Source organism: Erythrolamprus reginae, chromosome Z, assembly GCF_031021105.1.
Source record: "Erythrolamprus reginae isolate rEryReg1 chromosome Z, rEryReg1.hap1, whole genome shotgun sequence".
NCBI classification, from domain to species: Eukaryota; Metazoa; Chordata; class Lepidosauria; order Squamata; family Dipsadidae; genus Erythrolamprus; species Erythrolamprus reginae.
In genome coordinates, this window is record NC_091963.1 from 80,739,335 (window position 1) to 80,763,488 (window position 24,154).

At 37.5% G+C, this 24,154-nt stretch overlaps 2 protein-coding genes across 12 annotated transcripts in view; both read right to left on the reverse strand.

Annotated features, from left to right (window-relative positions):
• LOC139153446 (uncharacterized) overlaps positions 1 to 18,107 on the reverse strand; it is a 219,879-nt gene extending 201,772 nt beyond the window's left edge. The window contains exon 1 of the mRNA XM_070727398.1: positions 17,525 to 18,107. The gene's annotated coding sequence lies outside the window, so the exon portion shown is untranslated. The remainder of the gene's footprint in view (positions 1 to 17,524) is intronic.
• Positions 1 to 24,154, reverse strand: part of TRAK1 (trafficking kinesin protein 1) — a 709,911-nt gene that overhangs the window by 278,463 nt on the left and 407,294 nt on the right. For 9 of the 11 annotated variants that reach the window (XR_011556832.1, XM_070727389.1, XM_070727391.1 and 6 more), the window contains one exon: positions 2,576 to 2,652. The exons of 1 other annotated variant lie outside the window; for it this stretch is intronic. Coding sequence is in view for 9 of the 10 variants with exons in the window: in XM_070727389.1 (XP_070583490.1) it covers positions 2,576 to 2,652 (77 nt within the window). In the remaining variant the exon portion in view is untranslated. Of the gene's footprint in view, positions 1 to 2,575; positions 2,653 to 3,487; positions 3,606 to 24,154 lie in introns of all 11 variants that reach the window. One more of the 11 variants, XM_070727392.1, reaches the window with a different exon arrangement.

The window sequence follows — 24,154 nt, forward strand, 5'->3', positions numbered from 1 at the left end:
CCCAATAACTGGGAAATTGAGTCCAATTCTAAAGTCCAGAGAGTCCACACACACAATCCTAAACAGCAAAACCCACAATTTTGACCAAACAATGAATCAGATAAACTGCCATGAGGCTAAAACACCAGGCTGCACTTTAGCACTACTTACAGCAGCCCCACTCAACCACAGGTGGCCTCATTTTCTCTTGTAATAATCCTTCAGTTGTTGTCTCCTATGCATCACTCTACGCATGCCTGGATGTGTCATTAATTCTTGTTCAGAATCCAGGTATGATACAGATGATTGATCTCCTCCTGGGCTGTCTGCCAAACTCCCCTCTTCCCTGTCAATCACGCTTCATTGGTCAGAGGAGACTTCGTTTGCAGATTCTACTGGGAGCAAAACAGGCCTGCGGCATGCAGATGTCCCCCCCACGTCCACTTCCACATTCCTTGGGGCAGGAGCTGGGCCAGAGCTAACCACAACAGTCTTAATGAAAAGCTGTTTTGTAGGTTCATTTTTGCAAATCACTCTGTAGAATCGTGGTGCCACTGAGCCATCATTGTACTTGTGCTCTGGTCCATTTCTGGAGACTTCTAATGATTGTATGAGAGAGATGATGTTGCTGGAGACTAATGTTACATATTTTTATTAAATCAGGTTCATCATTTTCTTCAAGGCCAAAGAGGATGGCATTCTTGCATTTTTGTTCACGCTCTATTGCATCTTTGACAAGAGTGGGGATGTCTGAAGAAGAGTTGGGCTGACTTTCTGGTATGGGTAGTGTTTCAATGAATGATTACTGAGTTTTGGTAATGATATCTTCAGACAGGCTATTGAGGATTTCCAATTTTGGGGTACAGGTAGTACAGAGGTAGAAAAATGAAGAATTTCCATGGAGAAAGGTGACTATTGGGTAAGTTAAGTTTAGGCAAGAATGGTGTGAAGGAATTTTGCAGGATTGGCATTTGATGTATTTATCAAGATCATTTATAGTGTCTTTGCATATGTTGCAGCAAAGGATGTTGTTTGGATCTTTTGAATGAAGATTCAGTGTTTTCTTCTTCACTGGCATAGTTGGCCTCAGGGGTTTTGTAGCTTTTATTGTTTTATGGTATACTGAGTGGAGGGGAGGCAGGAAATGGGAGTTTACGAGTGCTTTAGAATTTGGCTAGCCCTTTGAGATGCTATGTAGATCTGAGGATAAGATGCTGGGGAACCATGTGGGATGGTGGTTTGTGTCCTCAGTAATGCTGGCAATAAAAATGATATGTGATGGAGATTCAGCTCCTAACACCATCTGGGTGTTTATAGAGTCGGTTATTCATGGCAGGACTTCACTGTTAGGAAGGGATTAGTTGTTTCAATAAACTCCCCTAGGAATCTCATTTTTCTTGCAATGTTTAGTGTTTTGTTTCTGGCTGTTCCAGAGAAGAATCAGGGCTTGAAAGGCTTCAGAGCTGTGAGGCTGGAGACAAATAGCAGCTTCTGCCTATTCCCTTTGATATTCGTTGTTTGGAAAGTGAAAATCAGCTGGGAAGCGATGCCTCGGCTGAAGGACTGGCTTTGGGGGAGTTCAGGCAGTTACGGAGTCTTTATTGTGCAGGCTGGACTCCTGCCGCTGTTTCAGTGGGTAACAGGACTGTTTGAGCTCAACTTAATCAGTTGAGAGCCATAGTTTTTCGGCCTTTTTAAAAAATTAATTATTCTGGTCACAGAGACTCTCTGGTACTCAGCTGGGCTTATTGAAATTGGCTGCGAGGCACCGGAGAGGAAAACAGGGCTCCGGAAACAAGAAAGTTGTGGAGACTCGCTGGTAACTCTGCTAGGCTTTTAGGAATCAGCTGGGAAGTGCCGGAGAGGGAATTGGGGCTCTTCACAGTTCGCCTTTCCCGCACCTAGGCCAAATTGCAGGGCTAGGGAAACGACTGCGCTTCGCTGAAGCTTCTCCCTCCCACTGGTTGGATCTTTTCTCTCCCTTTCCCTGGTAAGGAACGTACCTCCATTTGGTGTTTTGTAGCTTTGTAGTTGTGCGAAGTCTGAGATTTGTTATCAGTTGCTTTGCTGCTCTTCATGGGTTGTTGATGTAGCTTTTGCTCAGAAAGCACTGTTCCTTTTAGATAAATTGGACCTAATTCACTAGCTACTATCCTGATTTTATCTTGTTATAATTGGGAGAATTTTTCAGCTTATTTCCTATTTTTAACCTAGCGTTGGGACTAGTGATGAGACTAAACATCTGCCCGGATTGCCATCTTGGAATATGATCTTGGAATATGATTTGTAGGACTATTTTAAGGATATACTATAATCAAAAGTCCTATTAATATTAAACCTTATGGATATCATCAGAGTAACAAAATATATTGAACTGAAACAAAATTGAATAAATAAAAGAAATACAGTAGTATGCTGAGAATTAAGTAATGGACAGTTTTTCAGTAATCCCTCTATAAGGGGCTAAATTAAGGAGGCCTCAGGCATATGGTGATTAATTATAATATCCTGCATATCTCATGAAACCTGAAAAGATTCAAACATTGATTACTGTGTTACAACCATGTTACCATATAAATGAAAATGGGGCACTTACTTCCTCAAGAAGACGTGTAACAGCATCAATGTCATTGTATGTTTTAGTCATCTGGCCCACTCGTTCAGCACATAAAACTGAAATAAAACAGGTAATATTTTATCTACTATATAAAAATAAATTTAAATAGAATATAACCAAAAAGACATTTTTTTCAAATAATCAATACTGTATCAGTTAATTCATATATGGGAATAATTCAAGTTAAATTCAATAGAAAATGCTCCACTTAACCCAATATTGTATTTAATAGGGCATTTAAAACATCACCTTGTGTTCCTAGTAATTCAAAGAATTCTATTACAATATTACAAAATTTTGGATACCTCACCATTTCAATAATTTTTATATTATCTCACTAAAACAAAATATTTGCATATGACTGACCAAAAAATGATATACCTAGGGGACGTATAGCTTAGTATACTGTGAGAAGCCTCCACCCCAGAAGAATGAAATATTTTGGGAAATGTTAAAAAAGCAGGATAAAATATTTTCCCTAATGGAGAAATAAAACAAATCTTAAGGGAGGTAGAAATCAGCCCCCGTTTCCCTGCCCCAACAGAAACTGAAGAAGCCAAGTTTTAAAAATACAGATTCGGGAATCCATTAAGAAAGACTGGGTCAAAACATAAACTCAGATAAGCAACAAACGAAAGGTTGACAAAATTAACTCAGACAAACAACTAGGATTTGCATTTTCTCTTTTGCCTATAGAGCCAGCTATGACTGCTACACAATCCTTACATGATCTCCATATGGAGATGGGATTCTACCAGTACTAACAGGTTCTCTAGAACCTGTTGTTTACATTCTAAGCAGTTAGGAAGAAACCTCATTTTGCTTTTTTCACTTTACAGGGTAAATCCAGTAAGGAATTGCAACATTCTGGTGTTGTTTCTATAGCCTAACCTTTATTGCCGGGTTTACAGAAATTGCCTTTTCATTAACTCTTATTACATTCTTGGCAGTATTCCTGGATTTATTGTCTCTGGAGGTTTTTTTCTTCCCTGCATTTTTTTTTACACTGCTGTTGGGAAAAACACAGAAAGAAGCTTTTAATAACAAGGAAAAAAGATGTGTGACATTCAGCAAGCCTTCTTGGCTAGCTACCGTGTTTCCCCGATAGTAAGACCATGTCTTACTTTCTTTTTACCCCCAAAAGCCCCACTATGTCTTACTTTCGGGGTATGTCTTACATTACCATCCCCGGAAGCGAGCCAGTTTATGCCCTGGAAACCAGCTACTCTTCCAGCCAAGGCACCTTTTGAGCGGCGTTGCAAAAAAAAAACCACACATCTTACGTCTCCCCTTCCCCCAACCCCGGCCTCTTTCACACAACCCGACCTCTTTCTTTCTCCTTCTCCGGCAGATCGAGCGCGCGAAGAGGCACCTCTCACCTTCCGCCGCTGCTGGCCGCCCGCCCTCTTTCGCCCAGCGCCGCTTGAAAGGACACCCCCCCTTGGCTTCTGCGATATGCCGGAGAGCCAGAGAAGGGGGCGTCCGGACCCCCCCACCCCCAGCAGAAGCCAAGGGAGGGGGGTCCTTTCAAGCGTCGCTGGGCGAAAGAGGGCGGGCGGCCAGCAGCAGAAGGCGAGAGGTGCCCCCTTCTCCGGCTCTCTGGCATATCGAAGAGTCACCTCTCACCTTCCGCCGCTGCTGGCCGCCCTCTTTCGCCCAGCGTCGCTTCGGAAGCCGCCGAACGCCGTCAGGGAGGTGCTTGGCGAGCGGAGAGGCGGTCACCAAGCGCCCCCCTGATGGCATTCGGCGGCTTCCGAAGCGACGCTGGGCGAAAGAGGGCGGCCAGCAGCGGCGGAAGGTGAGAGGTGCCTCTTCGCGCGCTCGATCTGCCGGAGAGCCGGAGAAGGAGGCACCTCTCGCCTTCTGCTGCTGGCCGCCCGCCCTTTCGCCCAACGCCGCTTGAAAGGACCCCCCCCCTTGGCTTCTGAGATATGCAGGAGAGCCGGAGAAGGGGGCGTCCGGACCTCCCCACCCTCAGCAGAAGCCAAGGGGGGGGTCCTTTCAAGCGGCGCTGGGCAAAAGAGGGTGGGCGGCCAGCAGCAGAAGGCGAGAGGTGCCCCCTTCTCCGGCTCTCCGGCATATCGAAGAGGCACCTCTCACCTTCCGCCGCTGCTGGCCGCCCTCTTTCGCCCAACGCCGCTTGAAAGGAACCCCCCCTTGGCTTCTGCTGGGGGTGGGGGGGTCCGGACGCCCCCTTCTCCGGCTCTCCGGCATATCGTACCGTGTTTCCCCGAAAGTAAGACATATGTCTTACTTTCGGGGTATGGCTTATTTTAGCCGACCCCCCTGAAACCCCCCATATGTCTTACAATCGGGGGGGTCTTACTATCGGGGAAACACGGTAGAAAGATTGGCATGCAAACATGAGTTTCCATAGCCTTTCTGGATTTTGGTCTAAAACTGGATTTTGGTGAACTTTAATTCTGTGCTTGGTGATATTTAATCCTGTTTTTATTGATGGAATAATTTTCCCTATTCAACCTTATTTGGAAGAGAAAATGTTAATTTCTATTTCTGAAAAGAAGCAGCTTCAGAAAGCTAGCTAGTTCTTGTGTCTGTTTGTTCTGATTGGTTTAACAAGCCACAGATAATGTGTTTGCTCCTTTGCTTCATTCTAGTTAGGTTTATCTCAAGTGCTTTTTCTATCTGAGGTGGGGGTCTTCCTTCACTGATTTAGTGGTTCTTGACACTGTCTTTTTGGGGTCTTCTTTCTTTCTGTCTTCGTTCCTTCTTTCCTACCAACTTTCTTTCTTTCCTAATATTTTCTTCTTCTGTCTTTCTTCCTCCCTCCCTCCCTCTCTTCCTATAATTTCTTTCTCTCACTCTCTCCCTTCCTTCTTCCTTCCCTTCCCCCTTTCTTTTTCTGTCTGTCTTCCTTTCTACCTACCAACTTCCTTCCTTCCTTATTTTCTTTCCCCTTTTTCTTTCCTTCTTCCCTTCCTCCCTATCAGGATTAGTATCTGAGATAATATTCCAGTTACTGTGAAAAATTAGTGTAAAGTAAAAGGAATGCTGAGTCATGATGGATTAGCAGAATGTACTACAACTTGATTGGTCAAGATCTGTATATACTGTAATGCATCTTTGCATAGGTATGGATTGTGGTTTGTGGTCAGTGGTGGTTGTTTTAGTTTATAGTTAGTAGTGGTAAAGTCATCTGATTAGATAGTTTGGTGTAATATAAAATAGAGATTATAGTTTTGATACTAAGAATAAGTAAAAGTCTTCTGAAGAATTCCTGCTGTAGTGTCTTCATTCCAAAACCTCTCCAGTTCCTGATATCCTTTCTACTTCTAAATGCAACTCTAATAGATTATGGGCCCAGATCCAATTCCAGATCCAGACTCAGACCAGAAGTTAGAAGGAAACCAGAATTGACAGCAAACCAAGATTTGTAGGAAGCCAGAGTTAGTAGGAATTTAGACATAGGCAGTGGAACAAAGTTGGCAAGAAACCAGGTTTCTAGAACAGATAGAGCCGGGTGTACTACAGAAGATATTTCCTGAGAAAGTGGACAGTTTTTTCTGTGAGTATGGGCTATTTGAAATTAAAAATGGTATTTTCAGCATCTGGTTGCTGTTTGAAAAACTAAATGAAAGTAACCATCATGCACAGAGCATAAAAATGTAAAGTTTGCTCATGAGAAAAGGCCTCTGGGAGATAATTGTAACACCACCTGCAGGTCAGCAAAGACTGAATGATAAAACAAAGGCAACTCTAACACTGGCAGTAGAAGATAGCTAATTAGTTAATGTTAGACTGGGTGATAACGCAGCTGAGGTTTGGTAGTGGTTCAAGAGAAACTGCTGGAGTGAAGGTCATATTGACTAAACAACTTTATAATTTAAAACTGTAGACAGGTGAATATGTTCATCAGAATTTTAATCAAAATTAAAAGTTTATTTGCTGAGTTGGAGTGCAGGGGTTTAACTTTTCCTGAAGAATATAAGACTTACATTCTGCTATCTTTGTTAGACAAAGTTAGGAGCAGTTTGTATTAAGCCTTCAGAGTGTTTCTGAACATCTTTGATTATGAACTTTGTTGCCTCAAAATTAATGGACTGTGTTAAGCAAAGGCAATTTCATGAGGAAAGTCAATAGAAAGCTTTCAGTAAAGCAGAACAGAAGGTTCTGCTAATATTTACAGTAATTATGTGTTGCTGCTGTGGGAATGTCGGGCATGTTGCAAGAAAGTGTTTACAAAGATATAAATCACAAAGTAAAACCAAGAAGGGGCGAGACGGCAGAATGAAGAGTATCTGCAAAAAGTCTTCAGAACAATATTACATGGATTTCAGATTCAGATTCAGCTTGTTCAGAACATTTTGTAAATTCTAAAGACTTATTAACTGGTGATTTAAAAACTTCTGAACTTAACATGTTAGCTTAGCAGATGGTTCCATTTCTCAAGTGCAAATAAAAGGTTCTGCATATATTCCTTGTTTAGGAAAAACTGTAAAATATGTAATTTGTGTACCCAGGTTAAAATTTTGTTTGCTAAGTGTGGGAAGGTTAACAGCCATAGCTGATATTGTACATTTTTATGAAAAAGGATGCAAAATATTGAAAAATGGTATGGTTTGTACTGAGAGTGTTATGAAGGATAAAATCTATGTAATGATGGGCAAGAGTGAAATGGGTAATGCTACTTGTGTGACAAATCAACCAGTACATTATAATTGCATTCATTACTTGCATAGGGTGTTGGGACATACAAGTTTCCTTTTTTTAAAATAATTTTTATTGAAATATTCATATTAAAAACAAAACATATAAACGTTTAAAACAAACAATTTTACACAGATACACACAAAAAAAGGAAAAAAAGAGAAAAGAAAAAAATCAATTCCATCAATCAGTTTATACATATCCATTTAACACAACCTCTACTTAGTTATTTTTATGGCTATTGCGAACGATGATATTTTGAAAAAAGTTAATTTTGGTTATTTAATTTATTTGCATATTTGGTATGCTTTCAACTGCCTGAGACCAATCAATATTGCTATATCACAATTCATATAAATCAAATTATTCATAATTTATCTTTAAAATGTTATAAGTTAAATGACTTCATCCTTTTTATTTTATATTTAACTCATATTTATATATCAATTTTCTTATTTTCTTATTTCTAACCACTCATAAAAATTGTTCCAAATTTTATAATACTCTGAGTCTTCTTTGTTGTTTATCTTAAGCATTAGCATATCTGCTTCATCACAGTCCATTATTTCCTTTATTAATATAGAATCATCTGTTAGCTCTTTTTATTTCCAGTATTGTGCAATTGAAATTCTGACTGCCGTTAATATGTGCAATGTTAAATAATACTGTTTTTTTCCATCTTTTGATAAATAATGCCTAATAAGAGTGCTTCTGGTTTTTTGTTAATTTTGAGTTTTGTCAATTCCTTTAACCAATTTTGAACTTTATTCCAAAATTTCTTGAGGTGTGGACATGTCCACCATATGTGAAAGTAAGTCCCTGCTTTCTCGTTACATCTCCAGCAATTCGATTTGAGTGTGGGATACATTTGCGCCAGTCGTGTTGGTGGAAGGTACCACCTATAATACATTTTGTACAAATTTTCTTTGTATGCCACAGATTTAGTAAGTTTGTAATTTTTATTCCATATTGTGTCCCAATTGTCTAAGTTTATATTGTATCCCAAACTTTTATGCCAGCTATAGAAGTTCCCTTTTACGATGTCCTGCATCTTATATTTTAACAAAAAATTATATATTCTAGATATCATTTTAAAATCTTGTCCTAATATTATCTAATCTAATTCTGATTTCCTCTTTTGTATTCCTATTTTCCTTTTATCTTCCTCAAATTTTGTCTTTATTTGCATAAATGGCCACCAGTCAATCTTTATTCCTTCATTATCTAATTGTGTAGGTGTTTTAAGTTCCCCTCTCTCATCCAATATTTCATAGTATGTAACCATTCTTTTAGTATCTATCTTATTTAGTATCATAGCCTCCATTCTTTAAAACCTTTCTGGGACTTGAGGGTAATGGTGTTTTTTAAATTTTTGTCCAGATTTCATAAATTACATTTCTAACTTTATGTCTTTTAAAATGTGTATGAGTTTTATCCTTTCCATCTATAAGGAATGCATGCCAACCCACGTGTAGGTCATGTCCCTCGAGCAAGAGAAGTCTTTTATTTTTTAACATAATCCATTCTTTGAGCCAAGTTATTATTGCCGCTTGATAGTAGAGTTCGAAATCAGGAAGTTCAACCCCCCCCCCTGTTTTTTATTATCTTGTAAGTAAGATTCTTGGCCTTTTTCCTGCCCATATAAATTTTGTCAAAATTTTATTCAGCTTTTCAAAAAATTTCCTGTTTAGAATAGTTGGAATTGTCTGAAATAAGTACACCAGGAGAATTACCATTTTAGTCATTGAGATTCTTCCAGTCATTGAAATAGGTAATTTATTCAATTTTTCCAATTTTTCCTCAACTTTTTAAAGTAATTACATGTAGTTATCGTCTTTAACTATTATAGATTTTGCTGTTAATTTTACACTTAAGTACAGTGATACCTCGTCTTACAAACCCCTCGTCATACAAACATTTCGAGATACAAACCCGGAGTTTAAGGTATTTTTCCTCTTCTTCCAAACTATTTTCACCTTACAAACCCAAGCCGCCACCACTGGGATGCCCCACCTCTGGACTTCTGTTGCAAGCGAAGCGCCCGTTTTTGCGCTACTGGGATTCCCCTGAGGCTCTTCTTCATGGGAAACACCACCTCCGGAGTTCCGTGTTTTTTTAATGCTGCAGGGGAATCCCAGCAGCGCAAAAATGGGCGCTTCGCTGGCAATGGAAGTCTGGAGGTAAGGTTTCCCAGCGAGGGGAGCCTCAGCAAAATTGCAGCATCAAAAAAACATGGAAGTCCGGAGGTGGGGTTTCAAGGACTTTCGTGTTTTTGCAATGCAGCGATTTCACTGAGGCTCCCCTCGCTGGGAAACCCCACCTCCAGACTTCCGTTGCCAGCGAAGCACTGCTGGGATTCCCCTGCTGGGATTCCCCTGCAGCATCACAAAAACACGGAAGTCCAGTGGTGGGGTTTACCATGGAGGGGAGCCTCAGGGGAAGCACAGCAGCGCAAAAACGGGTGCTTCGGCTGGCAAAAGGGGTGAGTTTTGGGCTTGCACGCATTAATTGCTCTTCCATTGATTCCTATGGGAAACATTGTTTTGTCTTACAAACTTTTCATCTTACAAACCTTGTCCCGGAACCAATTAAGTTTGTAAGATAAGGTATCACTATACTTAATTTTTTTTCTGTCTGTATTCCTAATTTTCATTCCAATAATTGATTTTCTTGATCTGTTAAATTTTTTGAAATTATTTTAGTCTTTTGTTTATTTATCTTTAAACCTGCCACTCTACCAAATTTATTGATTTCTTCTAGTAATTTTTCTCCAGTTTTCAATGATTCTTCAATATTGAATACTAAATCATCCGCAAATGCTAATAATTTATACTCTTGTCTTTTAATCCTAAGGCCTTTTATGTCGTTATTAAGCCATATTTGGATCAATAGGATTTCTATTGCTAAAATAAATATTAGAGGGGATAGTGGGCATCCCTGCCTACTCCTTTTTCAATATTTATGCTCTTTGTAGTATCTCCATTAATTATAATTTTAGCCATTTGTTTAGTATATATAGTTTGGATTGTTATGTTAAATTTTTCTCCAAATTTCATCTTTATTAGTTGATTCAAAAAAAAATTCAAATTCAAATTATCAAAAGCTTTCTCAGCATCGAGAAACATTAATCCTACTGGTTTTTCCAGGTGTGCTTCATAATACTCAAGAATATTTAATAACATTCTCGTATTGTTTGATATTTCTATTTGGTAGTGCAGAGAGGGGCGGCATACAAATCCAATAAATTAATTAATAATAATAATAATAATAATAATAATAATAATAAATAATAACAACAACAATATATGCTATTGTTAATCCTCTTACATACACTTTTGTTGTATCCCATATGTTCTGAATAGGGGTATCGTTATTCCAATTAACTGTTAAGAAAAAATCTAATTATTTTCCCATTAATAGTTTGTGTTCTGTTTCCTCTATTACCTTAGAGTTCATTATCCATCTTATTTCTTTTTTTTCTGTTCTCCTTTGATTGTTACTGTAATAGGATTGTGGTCTGCCCATATGTTAGGTTCAATTTCCACTGTTGTTATGACTTTTTCTAACTCTATAACTGCCCAAACCATATCGAATCTAGACCACGATTTATAGGGATTTGAGAAGTATGTGTATTTTTCTTGTTCCGGATGTCTCTCTCTCCATATATCCTTTAACTTATATTCATTTGCCATATCTAAAAATTCCAACGGTAATCCTTTTCTATTTTTAATCTTCCCTTCACCTTTATAGTCTTTTTTAATATCCAATATTGAGTTAAAATCTCTCACTATACAAATATTATCTTTCTCCAATTTTATAATTTGTTCATATAGTTCCTTAAAAAAAATTCTGTTCTGTATTAGGCGCATATATTATAATTAATGTTACTTTTTTTTCATTATAATCTTGATAATTAGAATTCTTCCTTCTTTGTCTGCATATATTTGTTTCGGATTTAGCCAATTTTTAATATATGTTGCAATTCCTCTCCCCCCCCCCATTCCTAGAGATGTAAAGAGTTTACCTAATTTTGGTTTTTCCAAAAATTTAACATCGTCTTTTTTAACATGGACTTCCTGCATACAAATGATATCGGCATTTTGCTTGTATAATTTGTTAAAACTTGACCTCTTTTTTTGTGTGAGTTAAGTCCATTTATGAGAATAACTTTATTGTATTTTGCATATTGTAATTTTCCTGTTATTTCACTCTTTTGATGCTTGGTTCACGCAAGGTGCCTGCTCTGTCCTCCTTTGGTTCTATTTGTCCTTCTTGTATTTCCTCTTCGTTTCCTTCTCTTCTAAGCTTTGTGACCCTGATCCTGTAGTGTTATAATGTTCCTCAATAAATTTGTCTGCTTGTTCAGTTCTTTCAATTGTTATTTTCTTCCCTTTCCATACAATCAATAACCCTTCCAGCACCAGCTACCTAAATTGTATTTCACGTCTTATCAATTTTGCAGTTAAGTAGTGTAAGTCTCTTCTCTTTTCATGGATTCTTCTTGGAATTTGTTTAATACTATGGCCGCTTCCAATTCTTTATTAATTATTTTAAGTTTCTCTTCTGTTTCATTTACCCTTGTTCTTATATCTTCTGTTCTTCCTTCTAAATTCTTTATATCTGTCTCATGTCTGGTCACTGTCTCTTGCATTCCCTCTATTTTGTAATTAAGTATTACAAAATTTGCTTGTACTTCTTCAAATTTTTGCCTGGTTTCTTAATGGTTTTGTAATATTACTTATTGAGTTTTATTCATAGATTCTTCCTGCCAAATCATAAATTCTTGAATTTTGTCTAGAAAGCTTTGTAATGTCTGCATTGTGGGTGCATCTGGCACATTAGGGTCTGGAGCAGTAGCAATAGCAGATTTTTGCACTGCTGGTGATGACATTGTCAGTGTCAGCTTCTTGGTTATCTTAGCTATGTTTGATGAAGTTGCCATATTCTTAGTCCTCTTTAAATAATTAACCCCTCTTTTTCTTTCTGTTTGAATTCAAATAGTCAAAAGGAAAGAAAAAAGTCCTCTTTTTAAAAAAAATCTATGAAATTATCACTAGTGTTGGGCGAACCGAACTCGCACAATTCGGGTTCGTACCGAATTTCGTACTGTTCGTGATGCCGAACCCGAATTTTGCCAAAAATCCATGCCAAAGTTCGGGGTTGGGCCGAATCCCGCAACGTGGCGAAGCGATGGACCAATGGACAGCCTTCTTCTTACCTGAAGCCATGCGGTCTCCGGACATAAAGGTAAATAAAAGGCTGTGATTGGCCATGTGTCTTGCTGACCACTGATTGGCCAGCAGGATGCATGGCTTATATTGGTCCCCAAGGACACCTGACCTGCCTCTATAAAAGGCAGCACCATGCGGTCCATCCCCATTGTAAGAGATACCAGCTAGGGAGGGAGACTTATTGTTAGTTCTACTGAGAGAGAGAGATAGCTTAGGGACATTTCGAAGACCTACACACTTTGTTTCTGCTACACAGAAAGGGAGATATTGTCTTCAAAGACTCTTCATACAAGTTAAAGAGACAAGAAAAGTTGGGTGAGTCTAGAAAGCCATATAGGGCTGAAGAAGAAAAAGATGGGGGGGAGCAGGTGGAGCATGGGGGCAGTTGCTCTCTGCTACACTTCCACTTTTAATGTTCATTTTATTTATTTTGATTTTGTGGGCAAAGACATGGAAGGGTGCAAAAATATTGCTTTGTGGGTAGTTTTTGGGTGGAGATTTTCTCTCTGCTACACTTCCATATTTACATTTTAAAAACTTAATTTCATTTTAGTTATTTTGATTTTGTGGGCAAAGACATGGAAGGACAAAAAAATATTGCTTTGTGGGTAGTTTTTGAGTGATTTTCTCCCTGCTACACTTTCACTTTTACATTTAAAAACAAATATCTTTATTAATTTTCATAAAAAGGACAAACAGGACATACATACATTTAACATATATTTGGGGCTACAATTACCCCACTTATTGTAGAAGTCTTTCTAATACAGAAAAGGAATATACTGATAATTTGTAAAATCAACATAGTAAATTAAATGAAAAGAAGAATTTTTGTTTTTATGTAGTTTAACCATTAATACCTATAATTATAGAAAAAAAACTATTTTAATAGATTTACATACTTTCAGGTCTTTTTTTTTTTTGTTTAACCATGCATAAACTTTATTCCAAATATTTTAAAAATCTGATTCTTCTTGATTATTTAGCCGCCTTGTCATCATATCCATTTCAGCACATTCTATAATTTTCCTTATTACATCATCTTCCTTGGGGATATCTTCTCCCTTCCAATTTTGTGCGCATTACTATTCTAGCCGCTGACAAAATATGAGTAATTAAGGAAAAAAATATCCTTTTTATAGTTTTGCTTCGTTATACCTAATAAAAAAAATTCTGGAGTTTTCTTTATATCCTGTAATTTCTTTTATCTGCTTTTCTATTTATATCCTGTAATTTCTTTTATCTGCTTTTCTATTATATTCCAATATAATTTAGTTTTATGGCAAGTCCACCACTGGTGGTAATAGGAGCCTATTTCTCACTTATATTTCCTACAGTTTGGGGACATGTTAGGAAACATCTTGGCAATTCTGTTTGGTGGCAAATGCCACCTATAGAACATCTTAATTTGATTTTCTTTTAATGAGACAGATTTTGTCATTTTCCAATTGGATATCCAAACTTTTCCCCAAGTTTCTAAATCGATTTCTTTTCCTAGGTTTTACACCAACTTATCATATTGTCTTTCAAAGTTTGGTCTATATTTTTATATCCTATCATGTATTCATATGTTTTCCCTATTAATTTACTCTGATTTGTAATTAACAGATTTCCTAATAAATTTTTACTCTTCCTAAATAAATATATTTTAGTATCTTTTTGATATCTAGACAGTATCTGGATATATTGCCACCAGTCTATTGTTATTCCTTCTTCCTGTAGTTTTTCTCTTGATTTTAATTTCATTTGGTCATCTATTAATTCTTTGTATTTTGGTATCTTCCTTTTCTGCATTAAGTTAGGGTGTCATATTGCTTCTAATGGAGAGATCCAATCAGGAATGGTTAAAAAGTGGTCTTTCTTTATGTCTTCCCAAACTTCTAATAGATGTTTTCTTATTATATGTTTTTTAAAATAAGAAAGTGTTTTGTCCTTCTCATACCAAATAAAGGCATGCCAGCCGAGCATGAGATCATAGCCTTCCAACTTTAGTGTTCTTCTATTTTCTAATGTTATCCAATCTTTAATCCAAGATAAAGCTGCAGCCTGATAGTATAGCTTCCAATTAGGTAATGCAAATCCTCCTCTTTCTTTTATATCTTTTAATGCACTTAATTTTATTTTCGCCTTCTTTCCTTGCCATAGGAATTTCCTGACTATCGTTGTTAATTCCTTAAAGAATTTCCCTCCTGGGTAACACCTGAAATAAAAACAATACCTTAGGTAATATATTCATCTTAATTGTTGAAATTCTCCCTATGAAAGATAATTTCAAGTTATTCCATATTTCTAAGTCTTTTTCAATTTCGCCGATAAGTTTCATATGATTATCATGTTTTGGATGTAATCCAGATTCCTAATACTTCACTTTCTTAACTATCTTCATACCTGTGGTGTGTTCTAGTTGCCTTTTCTGCATTTCTGTCATGTTCTTGACTACTAATTGTGTCTTGTTTCTATTTATTTTTAAACCTGCTACTTTACCATATTCTTCTATCATTTCAATTAAATTAGGTATTGATGTTATACGATTTTCAATTATAAAAGTCAAGTCATCTGCGAAAGCTTGCACTTTATAGGTTTCTTTTCCTATAGTTAATCCTTGGATTTTATTATTTGCTCTTATCTTTATCAATAAAATTTCCAAAGTTAATATAAACAGTAAGGGTGAGAGACGGCGACCCTGCCTCACACCTTTGAAAATTTCAAACTTTTCAAGTTGTTCATTATTTAGTATAATTTTTGCTGTTTGATTTGAATATATTGCGTCTATTACATTAACAAATTTTGTTCCAAATCTCATTTTATTAAATTGCATTTTAATAAATGTCCAAACTACATTGTCAAAAGCTTTTTTTGCATCTAGGAACATTAGTGACATTTGTCTTCCTGGGTATTGTTCATAAAATTCTAAAGTATTAATAATCGTTCTTAGATTATTTTTTATTTGTCTGCCTGGTAAAAAACCATTCTGATCTTCATGTATCTTCTCATCCAAAATCTTTTTAAGCCTTGATGCATAAATAGAGGTGAAGATTTTATAATCAATATTTAATAAAGATATAGTCTATAGTTTTCTATCTTATCTTTGTCTGAACCTGTTTTATGTATTAATGTTATTAAAGCCTCTGACCAGGACTTGGGAATTTTACTGTCCATTACGATCCAATTAAAAGTTTCTAACATGTTCGTCATTACAACATTACTTTCTATTTTATACCATTCTGCCGGTATAGCATCAGGCCCAGTAGTTTTGTTATTTTTTTGATTTTTTAATGTTATCTGTAGTTCAATCATTGTGAATGGGCTATTTAAACTTATCTGTTGTTCTTCTGATAATTGAGGTAAATCTAAGGGGTTTAAATATTTAAAAATCTCATCTTCTTTTATTACCTCTTTTTTATATAGCTCTTTGTAAAATTCCTGTAATATTTTTGATTTGATTTTATTATTTACTAGATTATTATTTTTGATTGTCTTTGTTTTCTTAGTTTATATGCGAGCCACCTTCCTGGCTTATTGGTGTGTTCAAAATATTGCTGTTTGGCTCTTTTGATTTTTTCAGCTATTTGGTTTTGTTTTATAAGCTCTATGTTATGTTTAACTAGTTCTATTTTCCTTTTAATCTCTCAATCTTCTGAATTGTGTTGTGAAACTACTTCTAATTCCTTTAGTTCTTTCTCTAATTGTTCGTATCTTTCTTGTGTCTTTCTTTCTTTGCAGTATCCCATAAGTTTTGAGGGGAGGTTTCTGAGTTTTTATTAATTTTAAAGAAGATTTCTAGTTCTTTTTTGATCCATTCCCTAAATTGTAGGTCTCTTATAATATTTCTATTCATCTGTCAATTTATTTGTTTCTTGTGTCTTTTCCAATATATCACTAAAGGATTGTGATCTGCCCAGGTGTTTGTGTCTATCTCAATTTCTTTAATTTGTTCTGTAGTTATTTTCGAGGCCCAGGCCATATCTATTCTTGTCCAAATTTTGTGAGGGTTCGAATAAAAAGTATACTGTCTAGTTAAAGGGTGTCGTTCCCTCCAAATGTCATTCAATAATAATTCTGACCTCATTTTCTGAAAAGTGGTTGGGAAAATTGTTTTCCTTTTTTTGTCTTTCTTTTTACCCGAATGGTCCAGTGATCTGTTTGAAATTGCATTAAAGTCGCCAATTATAATTATGTTTTCAATATTTAATTCATTTATCTTTTGATGTAATTGTTCATAAAATCCCATTTGGTTATCATTGGGTGCATAAATAGAGACGATGACAAGAGGTTTTGGATCTATATTCAATTGTACAATTAGTATTCTACCATCCTGGTCAGTATATAATTGTTTGGAGTTTATTGAATTTTCAATATACATTGCAATACCTCTTTTTAAAAATTTGCTAAACTGGTATACATATTCCCTATTTTTGGATTATATAGCAATTTTCTATTAATTATTTTAATATGAACTTCTTCTAATATCTATCTGTGCTTTTTGTTTGTTGAGTTTGGAAAATATTTGGTTTCTTTTTTCTTGGTACATTTAGTTCATTTACGTTAACAGAGAATATTTTCATGTCTTCTGACATGGTTATTTGTAATATTTCTTGGTATCTTTAGATTCACGCTGTGGTTGTTTCCTTCTTGCACCACTAGTTTCCTCTTTTTCCTGGCTGGTATCACCCAACTCTTCTTCTTTCCTTGTAGATACTTCCTTTGTTGGTTGCTCAAATTTGCATATACCACTTGTTTTGTAAAATTCTCTGGCATCTTGAATATTTTCCAATTTAACTCTTTGTGTTTGCCAATACAGAGAGAGGCCTTCTGGGATAACCTCGTCCAGGTCGTTGATGAAGATGTTAAAGAGTACTGTCCTGGGTCCTGTACTCTTTAACATCTTCATCAACGACCTGGACGAGGGAATAAAAGGGGAACTAATAAAATTTGCAGATGACACCAAGCTGGCGGGGGTAGCCAACACCCTTGAGGACAGGCTCAGAGTACAAGAAGACCTAGACAGACTATCACAGTGGGCCCATACCAACAAAATGAGGTTCAACACCGACAAATGCAGAGTCCTCCACCTCGGCAAAAAGAACCCTAGACATACATACAGCCTGGGAGATACCCCACTCAGCAGTAGTGACTGCGAAAGAGATCTTGGAGTCTTGGTGGACAATCAACTAAACATGAGTCAGCAATGTGCAGCAGCAGCCAAAAAAGCCAACTCAATCCTAAGTTGCATCAACAGAGGAATACGCTCCAAGACCAGGGAAGTACTAATACCACTCTACTATGCCCTGGTCAGACCCCACCTGGAGTACTGCATCCAATTTTGGTCACCTCACTACAAAAAAGACATCGAAACTCTGGAGAAGGTGCAAAAAAGAGCAACCAAAATGATTAGGGGGCTCGAAACCAAGACTTACGAAGAGAGATTGAGAGAACTGGGCATGGACAGCCTAGAAAAAAGAAGGTCTAGAGGGGACATGATAGCAGTTTACAGATACTTGAGGGGTTGCCACGGTGAGGAGGGGGTCTCTTTATTCCCCAGGGCACCAGAGGGCCGGACGAGGAACAATGGTTGGAAGCTGACCAAGGAGAGATTCAACCTGGAAATAAGGAAGAACTTCCTGACGGTCAGAGCGATCAACCAATGGAACTGCCTGCCAGGGGAGGTGGTGAACTCCCCAACTCTGGACACCTTCAAGAGGAGATTGGACTTCCATTTGGCTGGGGTGCTGTAGGGTTTCCTGCTCAGGCAGGGGGTTGGACTCGATGACCTAACGGTCCCTTTCAACTCTATTAATAAAATAAAAATTAAAAAAAGGTTATGTTTTCTTCAATTAGGATTTTAGTCAGAAAATAATATTCCCTTCTGCTTTCTCGTACTCTTCTTGGAACTTGTTTAAGTATTGTAATTTATTTTCCTTTGTCTTGCAGTTTTTCATTTCTTGTCCATTTCAAAATGTCATCTCTTATAGTCTTCCTCACAAATTTGATATGGACTTCTCTCGATAAATTGTGTCTTTGAACATAGCTTGTTTGCACTCTATAAAGTTCATCAATTTCTTTTATTAGTTCCTGGAGATCCACCTGAAGGATTCCTTCTATGATTTCTGCCATTTTTGCGTGGAGGTCTTCATCTTTTTCTTCTGTTATATTCTGGAATCTCAAGCCATAAGATGCACGTTGTAACTCTAGATGTGTTATTGATTTGTTGTATCCTTTGTTTGGAAAGTCACTTCTGTCCTAAAAATCGTCCATTCTTTGCTCAACGTTATCTATTTTCCCTTCTACTGTCTTAATTCTTTGTTCATTCTCTTTCAAAGTCTGTTGTATTTCTGCTACTTTGTTGTCTACTTCTTTCATCTTTGCTTTCATTTCTCCTTTATCAGCTTTCAACTCCCCCATTTCCGCTTTTAACTCTTCACGTTGTTGTTTTGCTTCATTTTGGGATTTTAACATAAAATATTGCATGACTGCCAATGTTTCTTGAATTGTTTGCAGCATAGGTTGTGATTGTGGTTTCTCCTTCTCTTTCTCCTTTTCTTTCTCCTTGGCTAACATACTTGTGATTGTTTTTTGATGCACAGGTGAAGGCAATGGAGACACTTGTGGAGATATAGAAGAGGTTAAGGTTGATTTTTTTAATTGTCTTTGTAGTGGTGAATGTACTTGACATCCTGTGTGTATTTTAGGGTAGATCTGATTCTCTCTCTCTTTTTTTTTCAATATATAATACTGTTTGGAGCAAATTATATGTTACTGTAGAGAAGGTGGAGATCCTTCACATCACTTCTTCAAATTTTCACTTACTTTGTAAAATAAAATTTGGATTATCCAAATAAATTCCAAACAAGATTTAAAATTGCAACTATGGATCTAATTAAAAAAGAAAAACAGTCTTCTTATATATTTATGTATCATTGTTTAAAAATCTTATATATTTATGTATCACTATTAAAAAAGAAAAGGCAGTGAAAATTAATTCTATCACTTTAACAAAATATAAACTTAATTATTGTTATATGATCTATGTTTATGAACACAAGAGAAAAAGAGGGAGAAGAAAAAAAAGGAATTTAAATCAATATTATCAAAAACTTAGTTGTATTACACTTAAAATACTTTATAGACTATAATGTTACCTAATAGTTGAGTTTCTAAAAATTATACAGGCTTAATAATGTAAAGTAATATGAAGGTTTAAAATCTAAAACTTTATATAAAATATAATAACATAAAACTTAATAAAACTTTAGGCTTATAAATTATAAAATATCATATAAAATTTAATGAATTAATTCCAATTAAAAAGATAAGAAGATGAAAATTAATTCTAATTTAAAAAGTTGAGCAGGTAAGTGAATTTTAGTCAAATCTTTAAAAATAGCAACCGCATTCTTTTAAGTTGAAATGCACCAAACCAGGTAAGAGGAAATTTTAAATTAGCAGTTCATTATGTCAATTAATTTGTCAATCCAAAGAAAACATCAAGAAATAAAACAAGAATAAGAGAAATAAGAAAAAGAAAACACCAAGATGAATATCAAGTATAATTAAATATAATTATAACTATGGCATAAAATATATGATATAATTTCTAAAAAGACATTTAATAAACCAGTAATATTCAAGTATACTTAATATAAACTTCTTCTTTTCTTCAGGAATCCATTTTGAATTGTTCTTATTTGTTAATAGAAGGTCCCAAATTTTTAATATCTTTTTCTAGGGTCAATTTAATCTTTAATTATAATCCAAAGTGTGTCCAGTTATAATCCAAATTGAAATTTAAAATATAATCCAGTTATAGTTCTGATGCACACCAATAAGTCAAATTGTAGTTATATTCCAAAAGGGTTCAAAGTGTATTAAAATGCAAATCCAAGTTTCTAATTTTAATCTAAATCAAATTCATTACAATCTAGTTTGTCATTGAAATCCACTTATGTCGAATTGTAATCCAATGATTTATGATTCAATTATAATCCACATTAGGATTTAATTTCTTGCATCTGTTGCGATTTAAGCGTTTATTATAATGGTTCCTTCCAGACAGTACAAATAGTTCAGATGTTCAACTTTCTTTTGAAGAAGTTTATTCCTGTTGTTTTACCAGAAAATATATTCCAATTTTCTAAAAAAGCAAAATTAATCCATTCCAACTCTCATCTTTATTTTCTGTTTGTATCTTTTATTTCGCAGTATTTATTCTTTCTTTTGGTACTTTTATTTTCAAGACGATTTCAGAAAGTGATCCTTCCGCAGCTAGTATAAAGAAAAAGTTCCAGGAACTGCTGCCGATTTAAACATTTTCCTTTCGTCTTTGAGTTCTTTGATTTTTAATTTACTCTCATCTCCTAGAATCCTCTTCAGAGATGGAAATTCAATTTCAGACAGTAATATTTGAAATCTTTAATTCTATTCTTATATTTGTAGCCGTTATACTTAATAAAGAAGTTCCGGCTGCAAGTTCTTTTTGCCCAAAGATATGTTTTTTCCCTTATTGCTTTCTTGTTCACCTTCTATTTTAGAAAATTAATACTTCTAAGCGTTTTGAAACTGTCGAAATAAACTTATACCTTATTTTCTTATTTTCTTCTTATTTCCTTTTTGGATTTCTTCTTCTGATCTTCTTCTCTTCCACTGGTGTGGTCGTACTGCTATGGCCGTGTCTTCGGGGAACCGAGACACAGTTTTTCCATCCCCAAAGCTACGGGGCAAACCCTTCCCGTCGGAGCTTCGGCATTAGCTCCTCAGGATCCGGGGAGCCCCCTGTTCTTCGATCGGACCATCCGGATCCGATCGAAACGCAAAATACGACCTTCGGGGGGAGGGGGGAGGGAACATTGGGGACAGAGCCATGTCCCAAAGCTCCCACTGCAGCTCCATTCCCAAACAGGAAGCCCGCCACTTTTACATTTTTAAAATTGTAATAGATTTTATTTATTTTGATTTTCTGGGCAAAGACATGGAAGGGCAAAAAAATATTGCTTTGTAGGTAGTTTTGGGGTGATTTTCTCAAGGCTACACTTCCACTTTTACATTTTTCAAACTTTATTTCATTTTATTTATTTTGATTTTGTGGGCTGCAGGACTGCCACAAAGCAAGACAAAAAAAAAAAAGGGTTGCTGAGTATGACCAACCCTGCTGTTCCTGCCAAAATGTTCTCCAGTGTGGCCTGGTGTCCTTGTCGTGGAAGCAACGCATGCCACCCAGGACCAAAGGTATTAATTATATCCAGAGTGAGCGAGACTGCTGTTCAGGTCTGCCAAAAAGATTTCCAGTGTGGCCTGCTGTCCTTCTTGTCCTGGAAGCAATGCCTGCCTTCCGGGACCAAAGCTATTAACTGTATCCAGAGTGAGGGAGTCTGCTGTTCCTGTCTGCCAAAATGTTTTCCAGTGTGGCCTGGTATCCTTCTTGTCCTGGACGCAACAACTGCCCTCCAGGACCAAAGCTGTTAACTGTATTCAGAGTGAGTGAGACTGCTGTTCCTCTCTGCCAAATAGTTTTCCCATGTGGCCTGGTGTCCTTCTTCTCCTGGAAGCAATGCCTGCCCTCCAGGACCAAAGTGAGCGAGTGTGCTGTTCCTGTCTGCCAAAAGGTTTTCCAGTTTGGCCTGTGTCCTTCTTGGCCTGGAAGCAACGCCTGCCCTCCAGGACCAAAGTGAGCAAGTGTGCTGTTCCTGTCTGCCAAAATGTTTTCCAGTTTGGCCTGGTGTCCTTCTTGTCCTGGAAACAACAGCTGCCTTCTGGGACCAAAGATATTAACTGTATCCAGAGTGAGTGAGACTGCTGTTCCTGTCTGCCAAAAAGATTTCCAGTTTGGCCTGGTGTCCTTGTCCTGGAAGCAACGCCTGCCTTCTGGGACCAAAGCTATTAACTGTATCGAGAGTCAGCGAGACAGCTGTTCCTGTCTGCCAAAACGTTTTCCAGTTTGGCCTGGTGTCCTTCTTGTTCTGGAAGCAACGGCTGCCTTCTGGGACCAAAGATATTAACTGTATCGAGAGTCAGCAAGACAGCTGTTCCTGTCTGCCAAAAAGTTTTCCAGTGTGGCCTGTGTCCTTCTTGTCCTGGAAGGAAAGTCTGCCTTCTGGGACCAAAGCTATAAACTGTATCCAGAGTGAGTGAGACTGCTGTTCCTTTCTGCCAAAAGGGTTTCCAGTGTGGCCTCGAGTCCTTCATGTCCTGGAAGGAACATCTCCCTTCCAGGACCAAAGTGAGTGAGGCTGCTGTCCCTGCCTGCCAAAATGTTTTCCAGTGTGGCCTGGTGTTCTTCCTGTCCTGGAAGCCATGACTGCCTTCCAGGACCAAAGCTATTAACTGTAACAAGAGTAAGTGAGACTGCCGTTCCTGTCTGCCAAAAGGTTTCCCAGTGTGGCCTGGTGTCCTTCTTGTCCTGGAAGCAATGTTTGCCTTCCGGGACCATAGATATTAACAGTATCCATGGTGAGGGAGACTGCTGTCCCAGTCTTCCAAAAAGTTTTCCAGTGTGGCCTGGTGTCATTCTCGTCCTGGTAGCAATGCCTGCCTTCCGGAACGAAAGCTATTAACTGTATCCAGAGTGAGTGAGACTGCTGTTCCTGTCTGCCAAATAGTTTTCCCGTGTGGCCTGGTGTCCTTCTTGTCCTGAAAGCAACGCCTGCCCTCCAGGACCAAAGTGAGCGAGTGTGCTGTTCCTGTCTGCCAAAAAGTTTTCCAGTTTGGCCTGGTATCCTTCTTGTTCTGGAAGCAACGGCTGCCTTCCAGGACCAAAGCTATTAACTGTATCAAGAGTGAGTGAGACTGCTGTTCTTGTCTGCCAAAATGTTTTCCAGTGTGGCCTGGTGTCTTTCTTGTCCTGGAAGAAATGCCTGCCTTCCGAGACCAAAGCTATTAACTGTATCCAGAGTGAGGGAGTCTGCTGTTCCTGTCTGCCAAAACGTTTTCCATTGTGGCCTGGTGTCCTTCTTGTCCTGGAAGCAATGTCTGCCTTCTCAGACCAAAGCTATTAACTGTACCCAGAGTGAGGGAGACTGCTGTTCTTGTCTGCCAAAATGTTTTCCAGTGTGGCCTGGTGTCTTTCTTGTCCTGGAAGCAATGCCTGCCCTCCAGGACCAGAGGTATTAAATGTATCCAGAGTTAGCGATCCTGCTGTTCCTGTTTGCCAAAAAGTTTTCCAGTGTGGCCGGGTGTCCTTCTTGTATTGGAAGAAACACCTGCATTCCAGGACCAAAGTGAGTGAGGCTGCTGTTCCTGTCTGCAAAAATGTTTTCCAGTGTGGCCCGGTGTTCTTCCTGTCCTGGAAGCCACACCTGCCTTCCAGGATGAAAGATATTAACTGTATCAAGAGTGAGGGAGACTGCTGTCCCAGTCTTCCAAAAAATTTTCCATTGTGTCCTGGTGTCCTTCTTGTCCTGGAAACAACACCTGGCTTCCAGGACCAAAGGTATTAACTGTATCCAGAGTGGGCGAGATTGCTGTTCCTGTCTGGCAAAAAGTTTTCCTCTGTAGCCTGCTGTCCTTCTTGTCCTGGAAGCAATGGCTGCCTTCCAGGACGAAAGCTATTAACTGTATCCAGTGTGAGCAAGACTTCTGTTCCTGTCTGTGAAAAAGTTTTCCAGTTTGGCCTGGTGTCTTTCTTGTCCTGGAAGCAACATCTGCCTTCTGGGACCAAAGGTAATAA